The sequence below is a fragment of the Zonotrichia leucophrys genome, chromosome 9 (genome assembly GCF_028769735.1).
Source record: "Zonotrichia leucophrys gambelii isolate GWCS_2022_RI chromosome 9, RI_Zleu_2.0, whole genome shotgun sequence".
In the NCBI taxonomy this organism is placed as follows: domain Eukaryota; kingdom Metazoa; phylum Chordata; class Aves; order Passeriformes; family Passerellidae; genus Zonotrichia; species Zonotrichia leucophrys.
In genome coordinates, this window is record NC_088179.1 from 17,244,390 (window position 1) to 17,263,757 (window position 19,368).

Sequence of the window (19,368 nt, forward strand, 5' to 3'; positions counted from 1 at the left end):
TATCTGTATATATTTTCATTTAGTTGTCAAGTATCTCCTTCACAGCATTATGAGTCATATTCTGGGCTTGATTTCAAAAACACTAAGCTCCTGCACTTCTCATCAGCTTCACTGGGATGTGTGGGTGCTGAGCACTGCGGAAAATCAGGTCAGTCCTCCCTTTTGATCACACACCAATAGCACTAAAGAAGTGGCAGGAAAAAAAGTACTTTTCCCTTCCACCTCTAATGTTTCCTACCATGTACCTGCTTTTGATATCCACCAGAAGTACCTCAAAACTTTTGGACGTGGCACAAGAGCATCCATGTCTATGAAAAGAACAGAGAGTCAGGACACAGTCATTGCTGGCAGGCTGAAAGCATCAATCCCTGCAGCCAAGTGCATGTGCATTGTCTGCCTGCCAGCAGACACACAGGTGCAGTGCAGTCGTGGGGTCCTGCACAATCTGTGTGCATATGAGGAAATGCCAGTTCAAGGAAATAAAAAATATATGACTGGCATGTATCTCATATAACAGGACCCTGACAGTGATGGCAATTTACCATTGTCCGAGCAGTCAAATCTTCCTTGAATTTCTGGCACATGTTAGAGGCAGAATCTATTCTAGGTAGAGAATTAATAAGGGGCTGGGGCCAGAAGGATCTTTACTGCCAGCCAGATTGGAATTCTGCAGGCCCTGGGGAGCAGTCTCAAAGACAGTCATGAATGTTTAACCAGGAACAGCACTTGCTACAAGATAATTATCATGCAGGCAGCAAAAAATTGCAGAACACATGTCATTTCTGAACTCTTTCAAATAACCTGTCCTGTTCTCCTAGCTACAACCATACAGTACTCAGTAAGCAACACAACTAACACTTGCTCTTGGTGATAGTGCAACAGCTCACAGTATAGAGAGGTTCTGCTCTGTTGTGCCAATGGGGAAAGGAAAAGTCATTGGCACATGCGCCAGTGCTTCAGCTGGGTGTGTGGAGAAAGGAAAATCTTTCTCTATCAGACTCTATAAACCACAGCCTGATGTGATGGCAGCACACTGAGGGCAAGCTCTCCTGTGAAGGTAGCTGCTCTCACATTCCAGCAAACGCTGAGTTTTACAGGAAGTGTGTTGTGGGCAATTGCACCAGGCATAGCCACTCAGTGGCTCAGGGAGTTTTTGCTCCTCGGTAAAGCAGTGGCTCCAGTATAACCTGCATGCAGCCTTTCCTTCAAAAAGTGTTAGTATTAAGCTGTAGAAATCTCTTAATGCAGTAAGATACGAGGTCTTCCCGTCTCACTGCATGAGACACAGCACAGGATTTAATGAAACTGCAACTATTGAGTTTTGGATCCCTGTGACACCAGATACATGAGACTTTTCAAAACTAGGAATCATCATTACTAAACTATAGATATTGTCTTCTATATAATGAAATAGGAACTATTTAATAGAAGAGAGAGTGTTTTCCAGGCGTAGAAAATTTTCTGATTGTAGAAACAATGTTTATAAAAGGGATCCCTACCTATGGGGATCCCTGAAATCCAGAAATGCTGCATTTTCTTGTTGCCTTTTCAAACCACATAAAGCAAAGATATATACCAGAAACATCTGCAGGCTCCATACTTCACAGATGTTCTCCTATAGCTGGTGAAACTAATCCCTTTTTTTCTAAAGCAGGAAGAAAAAAATTTTCTGTGTGCATTCCACTTTGGTAGCCGTGCTTCTTCTTTCTCCTTAGCACTTGTCCTCTTAAGGACACATTGTGCCCCCTTACAGATCTGTTTTCCATGACTTCTTTGAAGCAATCACTTTGTCTCCCACCAGTATAGCCCCATGTTTATGCACCTAGGCCTTAGTAACAGAGTCAGTATGTAACAGTAAATTCTCTGGGCAATGAGACATATGAAATGGTGGTAGATGAAATACAAATGCCTCCTCCCTTGAAATGCAGCATGAAGAGTTTTGCCTGGTCTGCATCACTGGCTGACAATGTTTTTCAGCTTTTTCAGACCCTGTTTTGCAAAAGCTCATGTACTTCATGTGCTGCTTTGGCTGAACATGCTCGGATTTCCCAGCTGTGTCCATGTTTTGAGGTCAGCTACTTCAACAGAGAAATTTTTCCTTTCCAGGCAGAGGAAGAGTACAAAGAGCAGAGTCAGGGATATAACAATCCCCTATTATAAGAAGCACCGACACAGCCAGCACTAACTGGCACCCATCTCCATAGAAATGCCATGCACTGTAAGGATAAAGAAAATGAGTTATTATCCCTTAGCCGCAGGGGAAGCAGCCCCAGGCACAAGGAACAATGGGAGCGAGTCTGCATTGCTGCTGCTGCGGTTCCTGTACTATGGCTACAGCAGTGTTTCCCAACATTGAGCCCTTGTATCCCCTCCCTCGGGGACACAGTCTGTGCATTACCCCTCACCCAACACGAGAGGGGCTCACTCCAGCAGCCATGTGCCCCTTCTGCCCTGCTAGAGGGGTTTTGCACCTCTGTCACCAAGCAAAGTCTTCTCAGAGGAGTTTCAGCTCCAGTGCTGCTGCAGCTCTTCTGGCTGTATCTATAATCCCAGCTTTCTATGCACATTCCCTGGGACACATTCTGCTGTCTCCAGATGATTTAAACATTTCTGGGCTCAGATTCTTTACACAGCCAGTAAAAAAATGACAATATAGAAATCTTTACTCCAAACATCACAGTAGCATTGAAGAGGCAATTATGCTCTTCACTTGCACTTTTTCTTCCTCATTCAACAGAACTTTCAAAACTAAAGGTACTGGACGTCGTCCAGCAGAAAGCTGCAATCACAGAGTCCCATGACAAAAAATAAGAGCCAGGGACATGGTAACCCAGCTTCTGGTATCCTTCAAGGTGAAATGCTGCAGAGTTGCCCCTTAGTAGGAAACCAGTGACATTCACCAGGATCCTCCCCAAGTAATGGTCCCTGTCACTTCTCCAGATCTTCAAGATAGAAGCTACTTGTAAAGTTATTCCCCCTTGTCTCCAGCATGGAGTTCCTGACAGGTTATTCACAAGGCACACTGCTGTCATTTCAAACTAAAGTTTCTCTGGGAAGAATTTGCCATGACCCTTGAGGGGTGTCAATGCCTCCAGGGCTAAGGAGTAGCATTCAACTGTAGGTATCCAGATGAGTGGAAATGCTCACAGAATGAATCCAAACTGAGCTTCCTATCACAACCAAACTGACTGCATATATTAGAGTCAATATATTTGCTTAAAACTGTCATTTAACAAATAGAAATTGCAAAATCAGTCAACCTTGTGGCATTTACCATTTTCTGTTCACATTACTGAGACCTTTGTCTTTGTTTTATTTGGCAGAAGAACTGGATCACTGACAGAACAGAACTGGAGCCAGACCTGTTCTGCACATAGATTTATTCAAGCAAATCTGGTTTCTTAAGGAAGCAGCTTTGTATGTGTATTCTTATCCCTTGCCATGAGGTCAAAATTGCGTGAACTTCCCAGTGAAGTCCAAATTAGAGATGGAAAGCCAGGGGGAAAAAGTGCTGCCTGGTCTCAGAGGGAGCAAAAACACTTCTGTAAAACCTTGTAATCATTGACTTAGTGTTTACTGTTGCAGCTGTAGGTTTAAAGGTGATGGTCAGTATGTAATAAAAAGGGGGCACAAGTTTATAAAGAGACACAGCTCCAACATAAAGGTCTGTTATCTCACTCAGGTCTCAGCCCCTCCATCCTGACTCAACACCCTGATCTGCAGCACTGGCTCTCTAAGCAGAATGGCTTGGCTTGCCTGGGTGCTCTTTGGCATGCAGGTGCTTTGCTCCTGCACTGCTGCCCCCCCAGCCCCAGGGGCAGGGGCTGCCCTGCTGTGCCCCCGCTGCGATGACGCCGCAGTGGAGGCGGCTGCAGACCTGGCTCTGCGCCACATCAACGCTGACCGAGAGGAGGGCTACGTGCTCAGCCTCTACAGGATCGTCAGCGCCCGAGAGCAGCCCCAGGTAAGTCACCCTCTTGCTCAGTATGTGCTCCTCCCCGTGTCTATTTCTCAGAAATATCTATTTGAATGAGGAAATACTTCCAAAGGCTAATGCAAAGCTCTATTCACAGGACTCCAGAGGCCATGTCAACTTTATGCACAGACTAGAAACGATTTCATCACACTGTGGGCAATTAGAGAGCAAATCTCAGTCATGACTCTCTGCTGCAGGCCCTTGGAATAGCTCCAGGCATCAGTTCAAATTTGATATGAAACACCACTACTCTGATTTAATTTCATTTTACACCTTCCTCCCGCTGCCTTGAGCAGTTGGAGTGCAAAGGCAAGTAAGTCATAGTGTGTTTTGCACAAAAGATATGAGCACTAACAGGTGTAAACACATCCTGCTTGGGACCAAGGAATTCCTTTACAGACCTCTAAAAGATGACTCATTCTCCAGAAGGAACCTGAAACCAGTTCAAGGGCAAAAATACACTGAAAATACCTACAGAATACCACTCACATTTCCTCAAGTATCGTATTTCTCTGTGTGTGCTTAATTTATGACAATTTTGTGCTACAATAACTGAATCTATTGGCACTAACCAGGGACAGCCTGAAATGAATTCACAAGGGCCTGCAGCAGATTAGGCACTATGGAAGCATGCTGCTAGCATTGCCTGCAATGCTGCTCACTTCCCATAAGCCTACCTTACCTGAAAGGCTGAGCTCAGAACACTAAAGAAAATTAGGCTCGTTGCCAGATGCTTAGAGATCTGTGCTGGCAAGGATATGACACTTCTTCCTGCTGCTCTTACAAGGACAGGGCTCCTGCAGACACACTGTGGACTCCAGCAACCTGAGATCTCACAGCTAAAGATGCTCTGCTGTGGTTTGCACTGTGTGCTCTATATTGCCTTGCTCAGGTGACAGAATGTGCCCACTGAGCAACTGGAACAGATCTCTTCAGAATCTTTCCACATGATGCAGGTGAGCTGGCCCAGAATCCACATCAGCAGGAGGGAGTTAGCTGCTCAGACCCCTTCCTGGGGCTATTTCATGGAGTTTGGTACTCAGGTCTCCTCCTGGGGCTATTTCCTATTGACAGTAATTAGAGCCCTCTATGAGCACCCTAGAGTGCAGCATGGTAGGTGCAGATATGCTGTAAAACACCTCAGTTATCTCCCTACTTCTCCCTTCATCTGTGCCAAAGATATCTCAACACTGGAGAATTTTGGTCATTGGTTGTGATTTGTCTGTCACTCAATTTCCTAAAGACAACTCATTGCTTTAGAGCAAGCATACTTTGTTTATCTGAGGGTTTAATTTACTTATTTACTTTTATGATTTTTTTTTTTTTTTTCATCTATAATTGTATCCTGTAAATAAGGTGTTTCAAGTCATTGCAATAACAAACTAGACATTCTAAGCCCTTTGTCCCATGGTTGCTGCTGCTGGGACTGAGTACATAAGGAGCAGTCAGCAATGTCAAAGGGTTCATGGACAGTAACAGCCCTATGCCACGTCCCACTCCTCTCAAAAAAATTAAGAAGTTTTTTTTCCCTGTGCACCAGTCAGTGGTCCTTCCTCTCACTTTCTTAAGTAGTACTGAGGATAAAAAATTTTCAAAGTTACTTCAAATTCAAATCTGCCCTTAAGCAACCTGTGGTTCAGCTTTGCTCTAATTGAAAGTAATGAGCCATCTGCTATTAACTTATATGCAAGTAGGACAGAGCTTGCTTTCATACAAGATACTCATGATTAGCTTCACTGACGGGCACTTAACCAAAATTACAAAACATGCCCAAATATTTTATTTCTTTCCCTTGCACCAGGTCACCCTGCTGCCACATCTCCTCTGGCTCCCTGGCTGCCCAGCACACATTGCAGCCTGGCACCAGCAGTGCTGAGGAAGGGATCCTTTTGGCAATGGAAAGAGATACAACTTTTTATTCAATACTAAGCAGATATCAAAAGGCCCTTGCATAACAGTCTTGTAATGAAAATTAAAATAAGGATGATTAAAATTTTCAGTGATCTGCTGAGCTCTGAATAAGCCCCAAATGATCCTTTCCCTGGGGATGAATGATACATACAGAAGCAGGTAGACCAAAAGATGTGTAGATTTTGTAATAAACCTATCTGCTTATTAGAGCTGCTATTATACAAGAGACCTATAGGCAAGGGTTTGGTCTGCACTGGATGCATTTAGTATTTCTAAGATCACCAGTCTTTATAATCAATATTCATGATTCAGCTGAGGAAACCCATCTAACACCAAACACATTTGATTATAAGAAGATTTCTTTAATGAGGTATTTGTGTCCTTTTGCCTCCAGAATACCTTAACAACCAGTTTGAAAGCTCAAGTCACCAATTCCAAATATAAGACTCCTTAAAGATGCACATTTTTCTTGGCTATTTCTTCTTAACGTGGATAGTCTTAGTGATGGCTTTTTTCTTATAGAAGTCAAATGTAAAATTACAAACTTGTACCAAATGCTGCACTACTCCAAAACACATTTTCATCATTCTTTGACTGATCTTACTGGGTGTTTACTGATTTAAGCTGTATTAGCTTCATATTAAAGAGAATTATCATCATGGTATTTAGATATCTTGTACATAGACAGAAAATGATGATTAGTCCCTTCCACAGAAGGATCTCTGCAGCCAGGTGTGGGGATATTGCTGTGCCACTGCACAAACAGCACTGCTGCACCTCAGTGTCACTCTTTGTCTTTTGATCTTTCCACAGCCTTCAAAATGAAACTTATAACTAAACCTCAGGATTAGTGTAAGCAAGTTCTGAGATCTCAGTGCAAGGCATTACCAGATCACTTCATAGAACACTTAGGGAAAAAAAAGGATAATGTGAAAATACAAAAAATAGTAGAAAGCATGAGAAGCTGCATATATAAGAATAGAACTAAGAGACAATGTTGACAAAGCAATTTCATAATTCTTTTTATTTATTTTCATTTTGCCCTTTCATATTTAAAGAGTTTAGTATTACTAGTATCCATGTCGAGTTCACATACAATTACCATCCCTCAGATCTCTATAGATGTGATCAGAGTAGTTTGCATCTCTCAGTCTGCTCAGAACTCCAGAGCAGACACCACTTTGTGGTTTTCTAAGCACTATGAAGACAAAAAAGTCAGCAGTGCTCCAGCTTCATAGGCCCTATGGACTGGTATTTAGTCACTGTTAAACAGAGGCCAAAACTAAAGCCAAAATGACACAGATATCAGCCCCAGACTTCCACAAGGCTGTCACCCCATTTAGTGTTTTCTCCACAAGCCAGTGACATCAAGCAGGGATGAATGAACACTGCTGTCACTCAGTTTGGTTTTTCTCCCCCTTCAGCAAAGACATTATCTCAGTCTAAACACGCAGCTAACGCTCACATCTAAGTTCTTTAGATTGTATAAATGACAGCTGCCCTCTTTCCAGCTTTCCACTAAGGATATAAATAAAACATGATCCAACTAAGCTGTATCCTTGATAAATATGCTGGAAAGGTGCTTACCCATGTCTAGTGTGGAGGCAGAATGAGGAGCTGCACCATGCAGCAGCTCATCCTTCTGCACTACATGATGTAAGCACTAGATATATGGAACTGTATTTTTAGTCCTTCCTTGTGCTTCCTGCCTGGAAAGATGAGCCTGAATTGCTTTGTGCTGCAGTGAACTGAATAAAGGTTTCTGGACTTAAACCCAGGTCAGAACTCAAGCACTGGACTGAAGCTTTAAGTGAGTCTGAGACATCCCTGTGACCCTGCAAGGTCTCTCACAGAACTCCCTGATAGCTGAGATAATATCTAAGCTTCTCTATCAACACAGCCTCTGTCTCTTTACAGCAGGTGAGAGCATCCACACTTGAAGAAGACACTGCCCTAAGAAATAAGATATTTCTCTTTCTAATGTCTGCTGGGAATGTTCCATGTTAGCAGTTTTTTATTAGTTGTGGTATTTACAATCTCATTCTTATTTAAGGCAAAATACCAACCTTTCAAATCTGATAATAAAATGCAGTTGACAGTGAAAACATCAACATGTTTAGTCTTTATTCTTGGGTTCTGGTTGGTACCAGAAACAGAAGAATAAAACTGACCAAAGGATTGTTCTTTATATACAGCTGGCTAGATGCATGACCAAGCCTGTTCTAACAGGACCTGAATTTCACCTGATTTGCCACTTTTGTCACAGAGAGTGTTCAGTTCTCAGGATATCTCTGCATTCCATCTGTGTGTTTTCCATTTTTTCATCTCTCCTTTTTATGAGTCCCTGCTTTGATACAAAACTGGAATGTGACCCTTTTGTTTCTTGTTTTCAGGAGATCACTGGTTCTGTCTTCTATCTCATCTTGGATGTAGTAGATACTGAGTGCCACGTACTCAGCAAAAAGTTGTGGAAGAACTGTAATCTCAGATCTGCTCATTCAACCGTAAGGATTTTATTTTTCTATTTAATCTCACATATGATGAGTTACTCAGGTACTACTGATGACTGCAAAACCCCTACACTTGGATTTTTAGTAGGCAACAAAAAAAAAGCTTAGAAAAAAATCAAAGCCCATTTTATAATATCCACAATTTTACTCTGTACCTTCTAGTCAGTTTATAGGCTGGTAAGATTTATTTGAAAAAGAGAAAATTAAAAGAAAGTTTTTGACCAGAGCTAATAAAAAGACCAAACTAAATAGCCATGCTAGGACACTATTTAGAATAATGGTTTACTTTTTATAGGAACAGTATAAGAGTTTATTTTAAAGACAGCTTGTCAAGGAAGGAATAAAAGAAACACACTTTTATATAACATGTGATTTTTGGTTTAGTTTAATTCCACTTTTATTCTGACAATTTTGCAAAAATTGCACTGAAATAGGAGAAAAGGGAAAGCTCAGCAAGATAAGCTGAAAAGACAGAAAGTGGTCCAACACTGTTGCTACAGGTGACCAAAACTGCTCTGAACAACTGAAAAAACTCTTAGAAAATGAAGAATGACAAGAAAAAAGGTTCACATATATATATAAAAAAGTTATGATTAAATTTTCCTGGACTGCTTCTAAGGCAAATCAATTTTAACTTTTCAATGAAAAACTAGAAAAGAATAAAAAGAATTCTCCTCACTTCTCATTACAGTGTTTTCAGCAGAAAAAGGGCACAAAGACTATATGGTTTATATGCCTTCAGTGAAGGCAAGAAATGCATGTCCAGAGGCCTTGAGCACACATGCAGGAATATCTAAGAAGCCCTCAGATAATATTTTTTGGCCATAAAGTAGGATTTTTTTTTGTGTGCAAGGATGACCGTACTGTGCTACAAATTTATGTGCTACAGATTTATGGTCCTTCCTACCACTCTCCCTATGATTATAGGGAAAAGGGGGAAGGTGGAAGACAGGTGACTGGATCCAGACACTCTGAATTATCTCTGGGTTTAAACTCTCTGAGTTCCAGACGTAGACCCAGCCCAGGACAGGGACTCAGGAGCACTCTGTGACACTTGGGCACTTCTCAGCTGCCAGAAGAGTGGCCCTGGGCAGGCCACCCAGCAGTTAAGCACTGCATCTCTATAGATCAGAATCACCAGGGGATGAGCTGGCCTTTTGTTTTTAAATGAGATGCTTGGAAATGTGCTTCATTGTCATTTAAGTATTAACAAAACTTTTGTATTGAAAAGAATTCCATAATTGCAAGAAGAAAATGAACCACTCCTGTCTAGTTACTAGATGATGAGTAAAGAGTGCAATATTAATTGTTTCTAAATGTTTATGTTGTTTTAGGTTTACGGTCAATGCAAAGCAATTATCTATATAAATCAGGCAAGAAATATTACTCATCTGAATACTTATGAGTGCACTTTACAACCAGGTATGTCTTTAACATACTCTTTATAAGAGAACTGGAAAAATTCTTTGCCAAATAGCATCACTTTAAATTTTAAATGTAATTATGACTGCAGTATCTCCATTAGCTTCAGCTGCCCTGATTTTCTCAAGTCAGTGATCATAAGGCCAGGGAGGTAATGCAGCTCAAAAGGGTTCAGTAATAACTGTTTTAACCTCTGGGACACTCAGCAGAGCCTCTATATGGGCTTTTACCCTCTGAACTGAAAAAAAACCCCAGTTTGTGAAAAGGCAAGGAAAAACAGCAAGCCCACTGTCAATAGGTTGAATTTTTCCTTCGGTGTCTGCTTCCACTGCAACATTTTTATGGGTCTGTAAATACATAAAGATTCAAAATTATTGAGGGGTGCAAACCACAAATATCTTACTCCTTACAAGTGGACAAGGTTGGGAGCACAGATGCATTTACAGTGACCTACACTGTCAACATGCTTTTCTGGTTATGTCTTCTCTAACAACACTGTTGTGTTTGAATAAAAAGTTCCAGGCAAATATATTTGGTCAATATGTCCCGACTGCCCCATTGATGATTCTCCAACCAAGCCTGAATACTTGGAGGCTGCTGCCCGAAGCCTTGCCAAGTTCAATGCAGAGAGTGAACAAACTCATTACTTCTCTGTCCTCAATGTCACAAGAGCTTCAATGCAGGTAAGCCAAGGCTCATCTGACTTGATTTAGCCCTCAAGAATCCTTTTATTCAGAATACTCCTGATTTCTGTGATCCAAGACTCTGATTCCATTTCTTGCAAAAAGAAATGCAGAAGTCAAGACATAGACTTGCTTCCAAAGTTCAGAAAAGCTTCAGTGTTAACTCTTTCTTCCATCACCATGAATTCACATTTCTATTCCCTAACAGAAAGTATTTAATAAAGTCATACCTTCCAATTCATATCTGTAATTCACTGAATGAATATAAGCATGGTTTAGAACTAATTTTAGACTAACAGAGAGCTCATGATCTCCTGGCAAAATCCTCTTTATTTACCACAGTATTACCTCGTCTCTCTAAAATTCAGTATGTGTAGATAGCAAAGTGTTTTTTCTTGTTTGTCTAAACTGTCAGATATTACTACAATATACTATGTAATCACTTCCATTTTCTAACCCCAATTTCAGAAATAGTAAAATGATTCTGTTCATTAAAACAATCAGAAATTGTCAACAAGACACAGAACAGGGTCTCTGGCTATGTAATTCTATGTGGATGCTAATTTCTGACAAAATCTAAACCCATTTCCACTATGCCAATCCATGAGCTATTAAGATTGTGCATTTATAAGAAGTAAAAAATGACCAGGCAATAAAGATGTACTGGCAAAAAATTCACTGTAACACAACAAACAGTAATGTCTAAGTATCACCTGCTCCTTCCATAGCAGGAGTTTTTAATATATTTCAAGGTCAGTAGAAATTCTTTATTCTTCCTGACACATGCACAAGTTCTAATTGCCACTGGCCTCTCATTTACAGTGGGTCGTTGGTCCTGCACATTTTGTGGAGTTTTTAATTCAGGAGACATCTTGCTCCAAAGATGACAAGGTTGCTGACATCTCAATGTGTGAGCCACTTCCACCAGAAGTAGCTGTAAGTACTTTTCCTTGTACACCAGTTTTCCATGAACACCAGTTTTCCAGATACTATGATTCCTCAGCAAATATTTAGTATTTATCTCCTTGGCTCTTTGCAGACAAGAACCAAAAGTCACAGTCATCTTTTTATGGATCATAACTCTATAGTGTCTTTCAAGTCTACAGACTGCTTTAGAATAGAGAAACATTTCAGCAAAACTTCTGAATTCTTACCAGAAGTCCATAAGCAAAGAAAACAAAAAAAATGCCATTCAAAAAAGGTGGAGTAGCAATCACCTCACAAAACTGAATGAGTCTAAAGGATTTCTTCCAAAGAAACAGACATAGAGCATAAATCACTAACAATGCATGAAGAGTATACTCATACGACAATCAGGTCAGCTAAGGAAAACATTTAGGAACTAAAGAAAAAATTGTAAGATAAACTGGAAGACTAAACAGGCATGTTGTCAAGAGGTAACATTTCAAGTCACATCTTAAGTGAGATCCAAGCCATGATACCTATAGATGTATATACCTATAGACAACTACTAGAAACAGCATTTTTTTCACAGTTTCTTTCACTAGTATGGCATGAAATTGATTCTGTGTGGAAAATTATATTATGTTCTACACACAACTTGCCTTTATAGGGATATTCTGCTGCATGAGAACTGAAGCAAGCTGTTGTAGTTTGGCCTTAAGTAGTCAGCTTAGTTTTGCTATTGTGTTACCTAACCCTCCTTTGCAAACACAAGGCCTTTATCAAAACACTGCCTGCCTTTGTGAGGTTGCCAATCCCAAAATAAAAATTTGCCCAAGCTGTTTATCCCTACAAATACACTTAGAAGCTATAACTATTCAGCCTTTTATAATCACTTATTTTACAAGATAGGAGCTTAGTATCAGGGCTCCATGTGAAAAAATGCTTGTATTTTCTTCTTACAGAAAATCGGTTTTTGCAAAGGCTCTGTAGTAAAAGGCCATGTGGAACAGTTTGTCACAACATCCTGTGAAATCTACAGTCAGCAGGTATTTCTTAATCTAATCTTAATATTGCAAGAGTAATACTCCTTTACAAAACAAGTATTGAACTTTTAAAAGCCTAGCCATTTTTAAGTTTTCTTATTCACAAAGATGTGCTTCAAGAAAGTGATAAGGCCAGATCAGGAAGAAATCTCTCTTGTGATAAAACCAGCTGTTGTTTGGTGGACAAAAAGGCAGTAGAGTGAGTATAGAGACAATCCTGCAAAATGTGTTTAGAATGCTCTACAATGAAATTGTAAATCACAAAGGGGATGCAAGGGGATATTACTGTAGTTACCCAAGTTTCATGCAGCCATCTCCACTGGCACAAGATGTAGTTACATCCATTTATACTTTGAGCTTCTGTTCTGTAGCTGGTCTTGGAGGACTAGACATCCTTAGTGTGAAGGGTAACCTACATATCTGAAGGAATTTGGAATTGCTTCAGTTTAGATAATGCTTAATCCTTGTTATTTAGGAACCTGCCACTGAAGAGGAAAACCAGGAAGCTAATCAGACACCTGGAAAATCCACACAGGATCAACAGGCTTCCCCTTCAGATGCCAATTCTTTTTCCCCACACCTGGAAAAAACAGTGGGCTGGGTTAAAATTCTACCCCCTTCAAATGAGGACATCACTTTCCATAGCCTACGAGAAAGTCAAAATGAACACAAAGACAGAAAGCCAGTTCCTCCTAAGGCTGTAGAATCTGCCCACAGGTGTGATGGAGAAAATACTCAAGTAAACAAACCAGACTTGACCAAACCAGTCACTGGACCAGTTTTTCTCCCTTTTCCTGAAGAACCTTCTCCATCAGATTCATGTCCAGGAGAAGCAAAGCATCCAGAAGGCATTCTCCATCCTTTGATTACTAGAAAGCCGGCCACAGTCTAGCCAGCACCGAAGCACCTCAACTATCTGTAACAAAATAACAGCAAAATAGCAACATGGTTTTCAATTTGTGCAACACCTTCAAATAAAAAAAGAGTTTGATACAGTGTTCACCTTTAGCATTCTGAGTTTTATGAAAGCACAAGAACAGATCGGGAAAAGAAATTTAACAGAGGCATTTTCCAGCTACAATATTTGGCTTTTAATTCTCAAATTCTCCCCGTCAAGCAGAGCATGAAGGAAAGGTAACTGTGGAGGATAAAAGAACTTGCAAGGCTGGGACAGCCCAAAGACATCAGAAAAAAAATATCCTTGGTAGCAAAATCTGTCAGGGCCCAGAGGGGAATGGCTGCTCCCCAGGGGATGGGGAGATGAGCCAAGTGCGACAATCAGGCTGGCAGGGCAGAGACCTGTCCTGTGGTGCCTGAGGGAGGCGAGCAGGGCACAGCCAGGCATGGAAGTCAGGTTATTGAAAGAGCCAGGTCGCCAGTCAGGGGCAGTCCTGACTGCCAGGTCGCACCAGCCAGGTGTCAGTCCAGGGGCAGGAGGCAGGCCTGAGGGCAAGCCCTGAACGCGAGTGAGCAAGGCATGGTCAGGGCTGGAGTGGTCATGGCAGCGAGTCAGGCACAGCCCAGCACTGTCCCAGCAAGTCCACAGTGACCAGACAGCGTGAGGGACGTGGGGCTGTGGGTTGGGACCTGCCCCTGCCTCTGCATCTGGGGCCAGGCACAGGCACGGCTGTGATGCAGCAGGAGCTGCAGCTCAGGCAGGGCACAAACGCTGCAGCCTTGGCCTGAAGCAGCTCCTGAGGGAAGTGGGGCCGTGGCCTCCCCCAGCACTGCCCAGGAGCCCGTCCCCAAGGCCACCTGTCCCCAAGGCCACCAAGGAACAGCCCCGGCGCGCTGAGCCTGGCACCCCGCACCAAACCCCCCTGGAGAAGCCACACTCTCGGGGCCTTAGAGGGTCACAGCATAGAACAGGGCATGGACAGGGAACAGCACTGCAGCAATGGGTAGCGTTAAAAGCTAGTGAGGTTTTGCTATTTTGTGGGTAAACTCAATTATAATGTGAAGAGCCTAACCTATTTAGTATTTCCCGTAGAAAACCTCAAGAAAGATATTTTTTTTTCTTAATGCTTCATACCTCACTTAAAGCATGTGGAAGAGCCTGCCCACATGTGAAGCCTCTGCACATAATTCTGGCTGGTGAAGAATCAAACCCAGGCTGTTGACATTGTTATGCTCTAGTGATGCTGCTGTGCAGGAAAAACAATGGTTTAAAAAAGCAGCCTAATTCTTTCTTGAGATAGGTCATATTAACTGCTTTATAATAAAAGCCACAGGGACACTCGACAGCATGCAGCCAAGAAAAATCAATTTCACTAAAGTCAGACATGGTAATTGTACTGACAAAAACAAACATAAATAAATGAGAAGACAAGAAGAGAAAGAATGAACACAGGAAAGAAATGTCATCTGTGGCCAGGAGTACACTGATATTTGCAATAATTAAGGGGTTTGTATGAGACCATAAAGCCTTTTTCCAGTTGCCACCAGATCTGTAAGACCATTTCTTCAAAACAAAATCAATAAAATATTGTTTCAAGCTTTTATGAGCTGTATCATCCCTAGAGATCCTGGATAATTTCTACATTTAAAGAGACTTCCAACGAAGAACTATGGTTTTGTCAAAGTATCCTGGCATTATGCAAGTTGATTAAAATGTATTATTTTACTATTATAAATAAAATATAAAGTATTATTTTATTTTGAGTGGGGACAAAATAATACTGAAATGTTTAGAATTTTATTCACAGAAACTGTGTTTGCATTTTCAGTCTGCAAAACTCTTACAAACATAAATTTGATATAAAGAAGTAATTTAATTGCTTCAAAGATTAAAATAAGCTAAAAACAGATGTGTGAAACATATCAGCTGAGCCAAAAATAATTCCACTTTAATTCTACATTATGAGAAATTTCAATATATTTTGGTTTCATTCATTTCAGAGTAGAAAAACTTTCAAAATCAGATAGCTCTTGAAAAATCCTAAAATTCAAATGCTAACTAGCAGTAGGAGCTCTAGGCTGTGTCAGCATTCTCTTATTTATCAAGTCATCCAATTACTGCGTCTTGTTTTTCCCTCGGGAAGTTTCACCTTTGCCAGCTCAGGTTTCTCTAACACAACCAGTGTGCTCTCCTTCCCTGGACAGGAACTGCTGATCTGCCCCAGTATGGGATCCCAGGCACTCACACAGAGCACCCATGGCTGCCTTCAGTGAGCCAGGGAAGAGAGCACTGGGGCACCAGCCTGTCACACTTCAGGGATTTTCAAAACACTGGGTCTGCTCCTCTTTTCAGTTAATCACCACACTTCTCACTTCTGCTGCACAGTCCTTTTTATTAACTGTTTGCATGTTGATCCTATTCTCACTGTGGCTCCATCAGTTTAATGACATTACTGAGACTTTTATCAACATACACAACCAGATTCTTCCCCTAAAGGAGCACTGGGGAAGAAATCAGCTTCATTAACTGCTAGCCACAGACACAAATACCCCATTTCACTCAGTTATTTTTCTTAACTATGGCTCCTTACAACAGTAAATTGAACAGCCACAGTGAACGGAGATGAATGGAGTGGAGTTGGTGTGAACATAAGCAGGGGAAGCTGGAAAGTCTGGATGTCCAGTTTTGAGCATTCCATTTGGATACTGTGTAGCCTGCTCTGCTGATGAGGCTCAGAAATGACATTTGAATCAATAATTTCCCTAACTTGGATTTGGGATTTGTGTTCAAAGACTTCTCTGATTTAAAAATAAACAGAAGAACGGGGTGTTTATTTGAGCAATAACTGTACCTTCAGCACAGATCAGCAAAGCACCAGTGGTCAGTGCAGAGTCACGAGCATTTCCTTTATTTGCTGTGGCCACTCCAGCACAGAGTCCATCCCCAGTTTCAGTGTCACCTGACTCACCACCAGTGTTACATAATAGAGGCCTGGTACTGATGTCCAAGATTAAATTCTTGAATTACAAGAAGGAGTCTGAGGTTATATAGTTCCTGTGCTTCCTTTGTCCTCAGGACATACCTGGATACTGCAGCACTCCATATGGCATTGATATTATTAACAGCAGGTAGCATTTATTCATCAGGACTTCAAACCCTGCTGCTGATTCAGCACCTTTATGCCAATCTGTGAGTGGGCCAGCACTGCAGCATTCTCCCTCCAGCACACCCACATGGGCAGCTTGTCTCCACACAGTGACTTGAGACAGGACTGCAGGAAATCCTCTTAAGAACATGCCCAGGTTGTGCTGAACCTCTCCATCTCCTGGCCTCGGCTTGCAGGCAGGGTGAGCAAAGTAGCTGGGCAGTAACACACCCTGTGTCCCTCCAGTCACACCCCAGGTGCCCCTCACCTCCTCCCAGACTCTGAACTGTTGCGTGCTGCTTGTCCTTGTCCTGCAGAGAACAGGCCAGAAACACAAAGAACCCTTCATCCACTACTGGAGGTGAGAAGCAGATGGATTTGGGCAGACAATTCCCAATTCACTTTCCAGTTTTGTTTTACAGTTTTTCAACACTTATTGATCTTATGATATAATACCATCCATCAATAACTTATCTGGGCAATATGTGGTCTAAAATGTGGTCTGATGTTTGTTTGAGCAAACATTCCAATTTCACATGAACAACATTTTTTATTCAGGCATAGATAAATGATGGTCAATAACCTCCAGGACTGTTGACATTTTTATCTGATACTTTCAAGCCTTCACCTCTGAATATAGTGAGGTACCATGTGCAAAAACAAACAGTAATATTCAAAGGAAACAGAAGATTTTTAAAAGCAAGATCCAGACATCAAAGTTCTTAAGATGGGTTTTAAAAACATGGTTTTTATAAAATAAACTAAGTATAAATTCTATTTGTGTGACTTCAAAACCTACCAATTGCACACACTTCATAGTTAAGCATTTTCTTCTGCATCTGAGATGTAGAACTCCCTCTGACTCTATTCTTAACATCAGATTCTTAACCTCATCTTTTCCCCCAGCCTCTCAAGCCCCTCTGCAAAAAGGTCAGTCTTTCAACTTATCCTTACAGTCATCAATTTACAATTAGACTGCTTTTTTCTGAAAAGCAATTTGCAGCTAAAGACACTGAGGACAAGACAAGGAATACTGACACCCTTTTTATCCCCTGTATTAGTCCTTGAGGCCTCCTAAGCAACAAGACTTTTGTAACTACATTGTCAACCTGCTCACTTGACAGTTTGTCTCCTCCAAATAGCTTTTGAACTTAAGGTCTCTTTGAGTGAAATTTGATAGACAAGGTGATGGAACTTCTACAAGTTTGATAAAAAACTGGTGACTGGTAAAGAAAAATAAGCTGCAGGCTTAGAAAATAAGCTGCAGAGAGGGGAAGCTGGAGCTGGAGCTGCTACTCTGAAAACCATAACCAAAGCAAATTTGTCTAACATTGCATTTGCATTGGAGGCATCCTGTTGACACCCAGCAGACAAAAATAAGACATGTCACATTTACATATTTTTCTGTCCTACTTGGGGGCATTCCTGTTAAGTGCAGAGCCACCCCAAGAACTGCAAATCTTTTTTGGTTTTTGCATCAAGACCAATAAGGCCTGAAGCTCTGGGGAATTTCAGACTGAAGAAAAAGAGAAGCCAGCCTAGAATTCACATCTAAGCAGCTAGAGCCACACCTGTCTGTGTTAGCTGGGCTGTGGCTTGGGAGCAGGAGTGGCTGCAGAGCAGCACAGTACGAGATGGGAAAGGCTTTGCTGCCTGCACAGGTGACAGAGCTGTGCCATGTGGTGACACCAGCCTGGGTGTGAAGCACTGCTGCAGAAGGCAGAGAACAGTCTGCTCATAGCAGCTGTACTCCCAAGAAGCCAGGGATATCTGTAAATAATTACAGCTGTACTTTAGGAAAGGAGGAATTGGCTATTGCATATCATCTCCTTTATGTGTCAGCTCTCCTTTTCCTATCCCTCTAGTTTAAAGTTATATTTATTGCACATTTCATACTGTTTTTCAAGAGGGGAAGATAAGCCTCTTTGATGTGTTCTCCCAGTGCTCTGGAGAGGTTTAGGATGGATGTTTATTACCATATCCTTAAAGTCTGAACATGGATCACCTCTTACTGTTGCAAGTCAAGCCTTGGTAAAAGTCACAAACGAGGTTTTGAAACACTATGCAAGAGAAATGCCATGTTTGGATAAATATTTCTATTCCTTCCAGCAATCTATTTACAGAGATGTCTTCATTAAAGCAACACACAAAACTTAAAAGTAATAAATATAAACACAAAATAAGTCTTTAAAAAGATATCAAACTGAAGGAGAAGTGATGAAAATACATTATTCTGACTTAAGTACAACCAATATTTAATTAACTGCTCTTACTGTGCCTGGAGTTCTTGTCAATGCTTTAATAAAAGGGTCAAATCTTTCTTTTCAAAGAAATCAAGGACAAAACTCTCTAGAGTGGAAACAGAGTCTTACTTTACTTCTGCAGTCAATTTTGCAGGAATTGCACATTTTCCACTGTTTATTCACACTGTTTCAATTTCATACATAAAATATACATAAGCTTTGGTAAAAAAAAAATTATGAGTGTCACAATGAACAAGAAGAGAACAGAAGAAGGAAAAAAAGAACAATCTGCAAACAACAGAAAGCTGAGAAAATTATGTTATAAATCATCTAATCCAATGCTTTTCTTCAGTATCTCTGCCCATTTGAAAAAATTAACAAGTATTGTAATAAATGAGTTGGGGTGCAATTTGGAACACAGCAATAACAGGAACTTTATTTTTAAATGATGTGATATATTTCAAATGTCTTTGATTATTTACACAACATTTATTTCACTGCTTTTTTACCATTATCTGGAAGAGATTCTGAGTAATTACAATGAAATATTGTAAAATCAAGCCAAAAGAAATTATATATTTCATCAGAACAGTTGTACATCCAGCCCAGTATCCATCTCTCCCAGTAGAAA

At 41.0% G+C, this 19,368-nt stretch overlaps 1 protein-coding gene across 1 annotated transcript; it reads left to right on the forward strand.

Annotated features, from left to right (window-relative positions):
• Positions 1–3,483: 3,483 nt before the first annotated feature.
• FETUB (fetuin B) lies at positions 3,484–15,106 on the forward strand. Its single transcript, XM_064721050.1, has 7 exons — positions 3,484–3,964; positions 8,281–8,391; positions 9,732–9,819; positions 10,336–10,502; positions 11,325–11,438; positions 12,371–12,454; positions 12,927–15,106. The coding sequence occupies exons 1-7, from the start codon at positions 3,743–3,745 to the stop codon at positions 13,341–13,343; spliced, it is 1,203 nt and encodes a 400-aa protein (XP_064577120.1). The 5' UTR covers positions 3,484–3,742; the 3' UTR covers positions 13,344–15,106.
• Positions 15,107–19,368: the final 4,262 nt, after the last annotated feature.

Excerpts from the sequence above, each read along its gene's own strand:
- FETUB (XM_064721050.1), top strand. The coding sequence starts at position 3,743 with ATGGCTTGGCTTGCCTGGGTGCTCTTTGGCATGCAGGTGCTTTGCTCC. Across the intron at positions 9,820-10,335 it reads TGAGTGCACTTTACAACCAG|TTCCAGGCAAATATATTTGG; the intron begins GTATGTCTTTAA and ends TTGAATAAAAAG. Across the intron at positions 10,503-11,324 it reads TCACAAGAGCTTCAATGCAG|TGGGTCGTTGGTCCTGCACA; the intron begins GTAAGCCAAGGC and ends TCTCATTTACAG.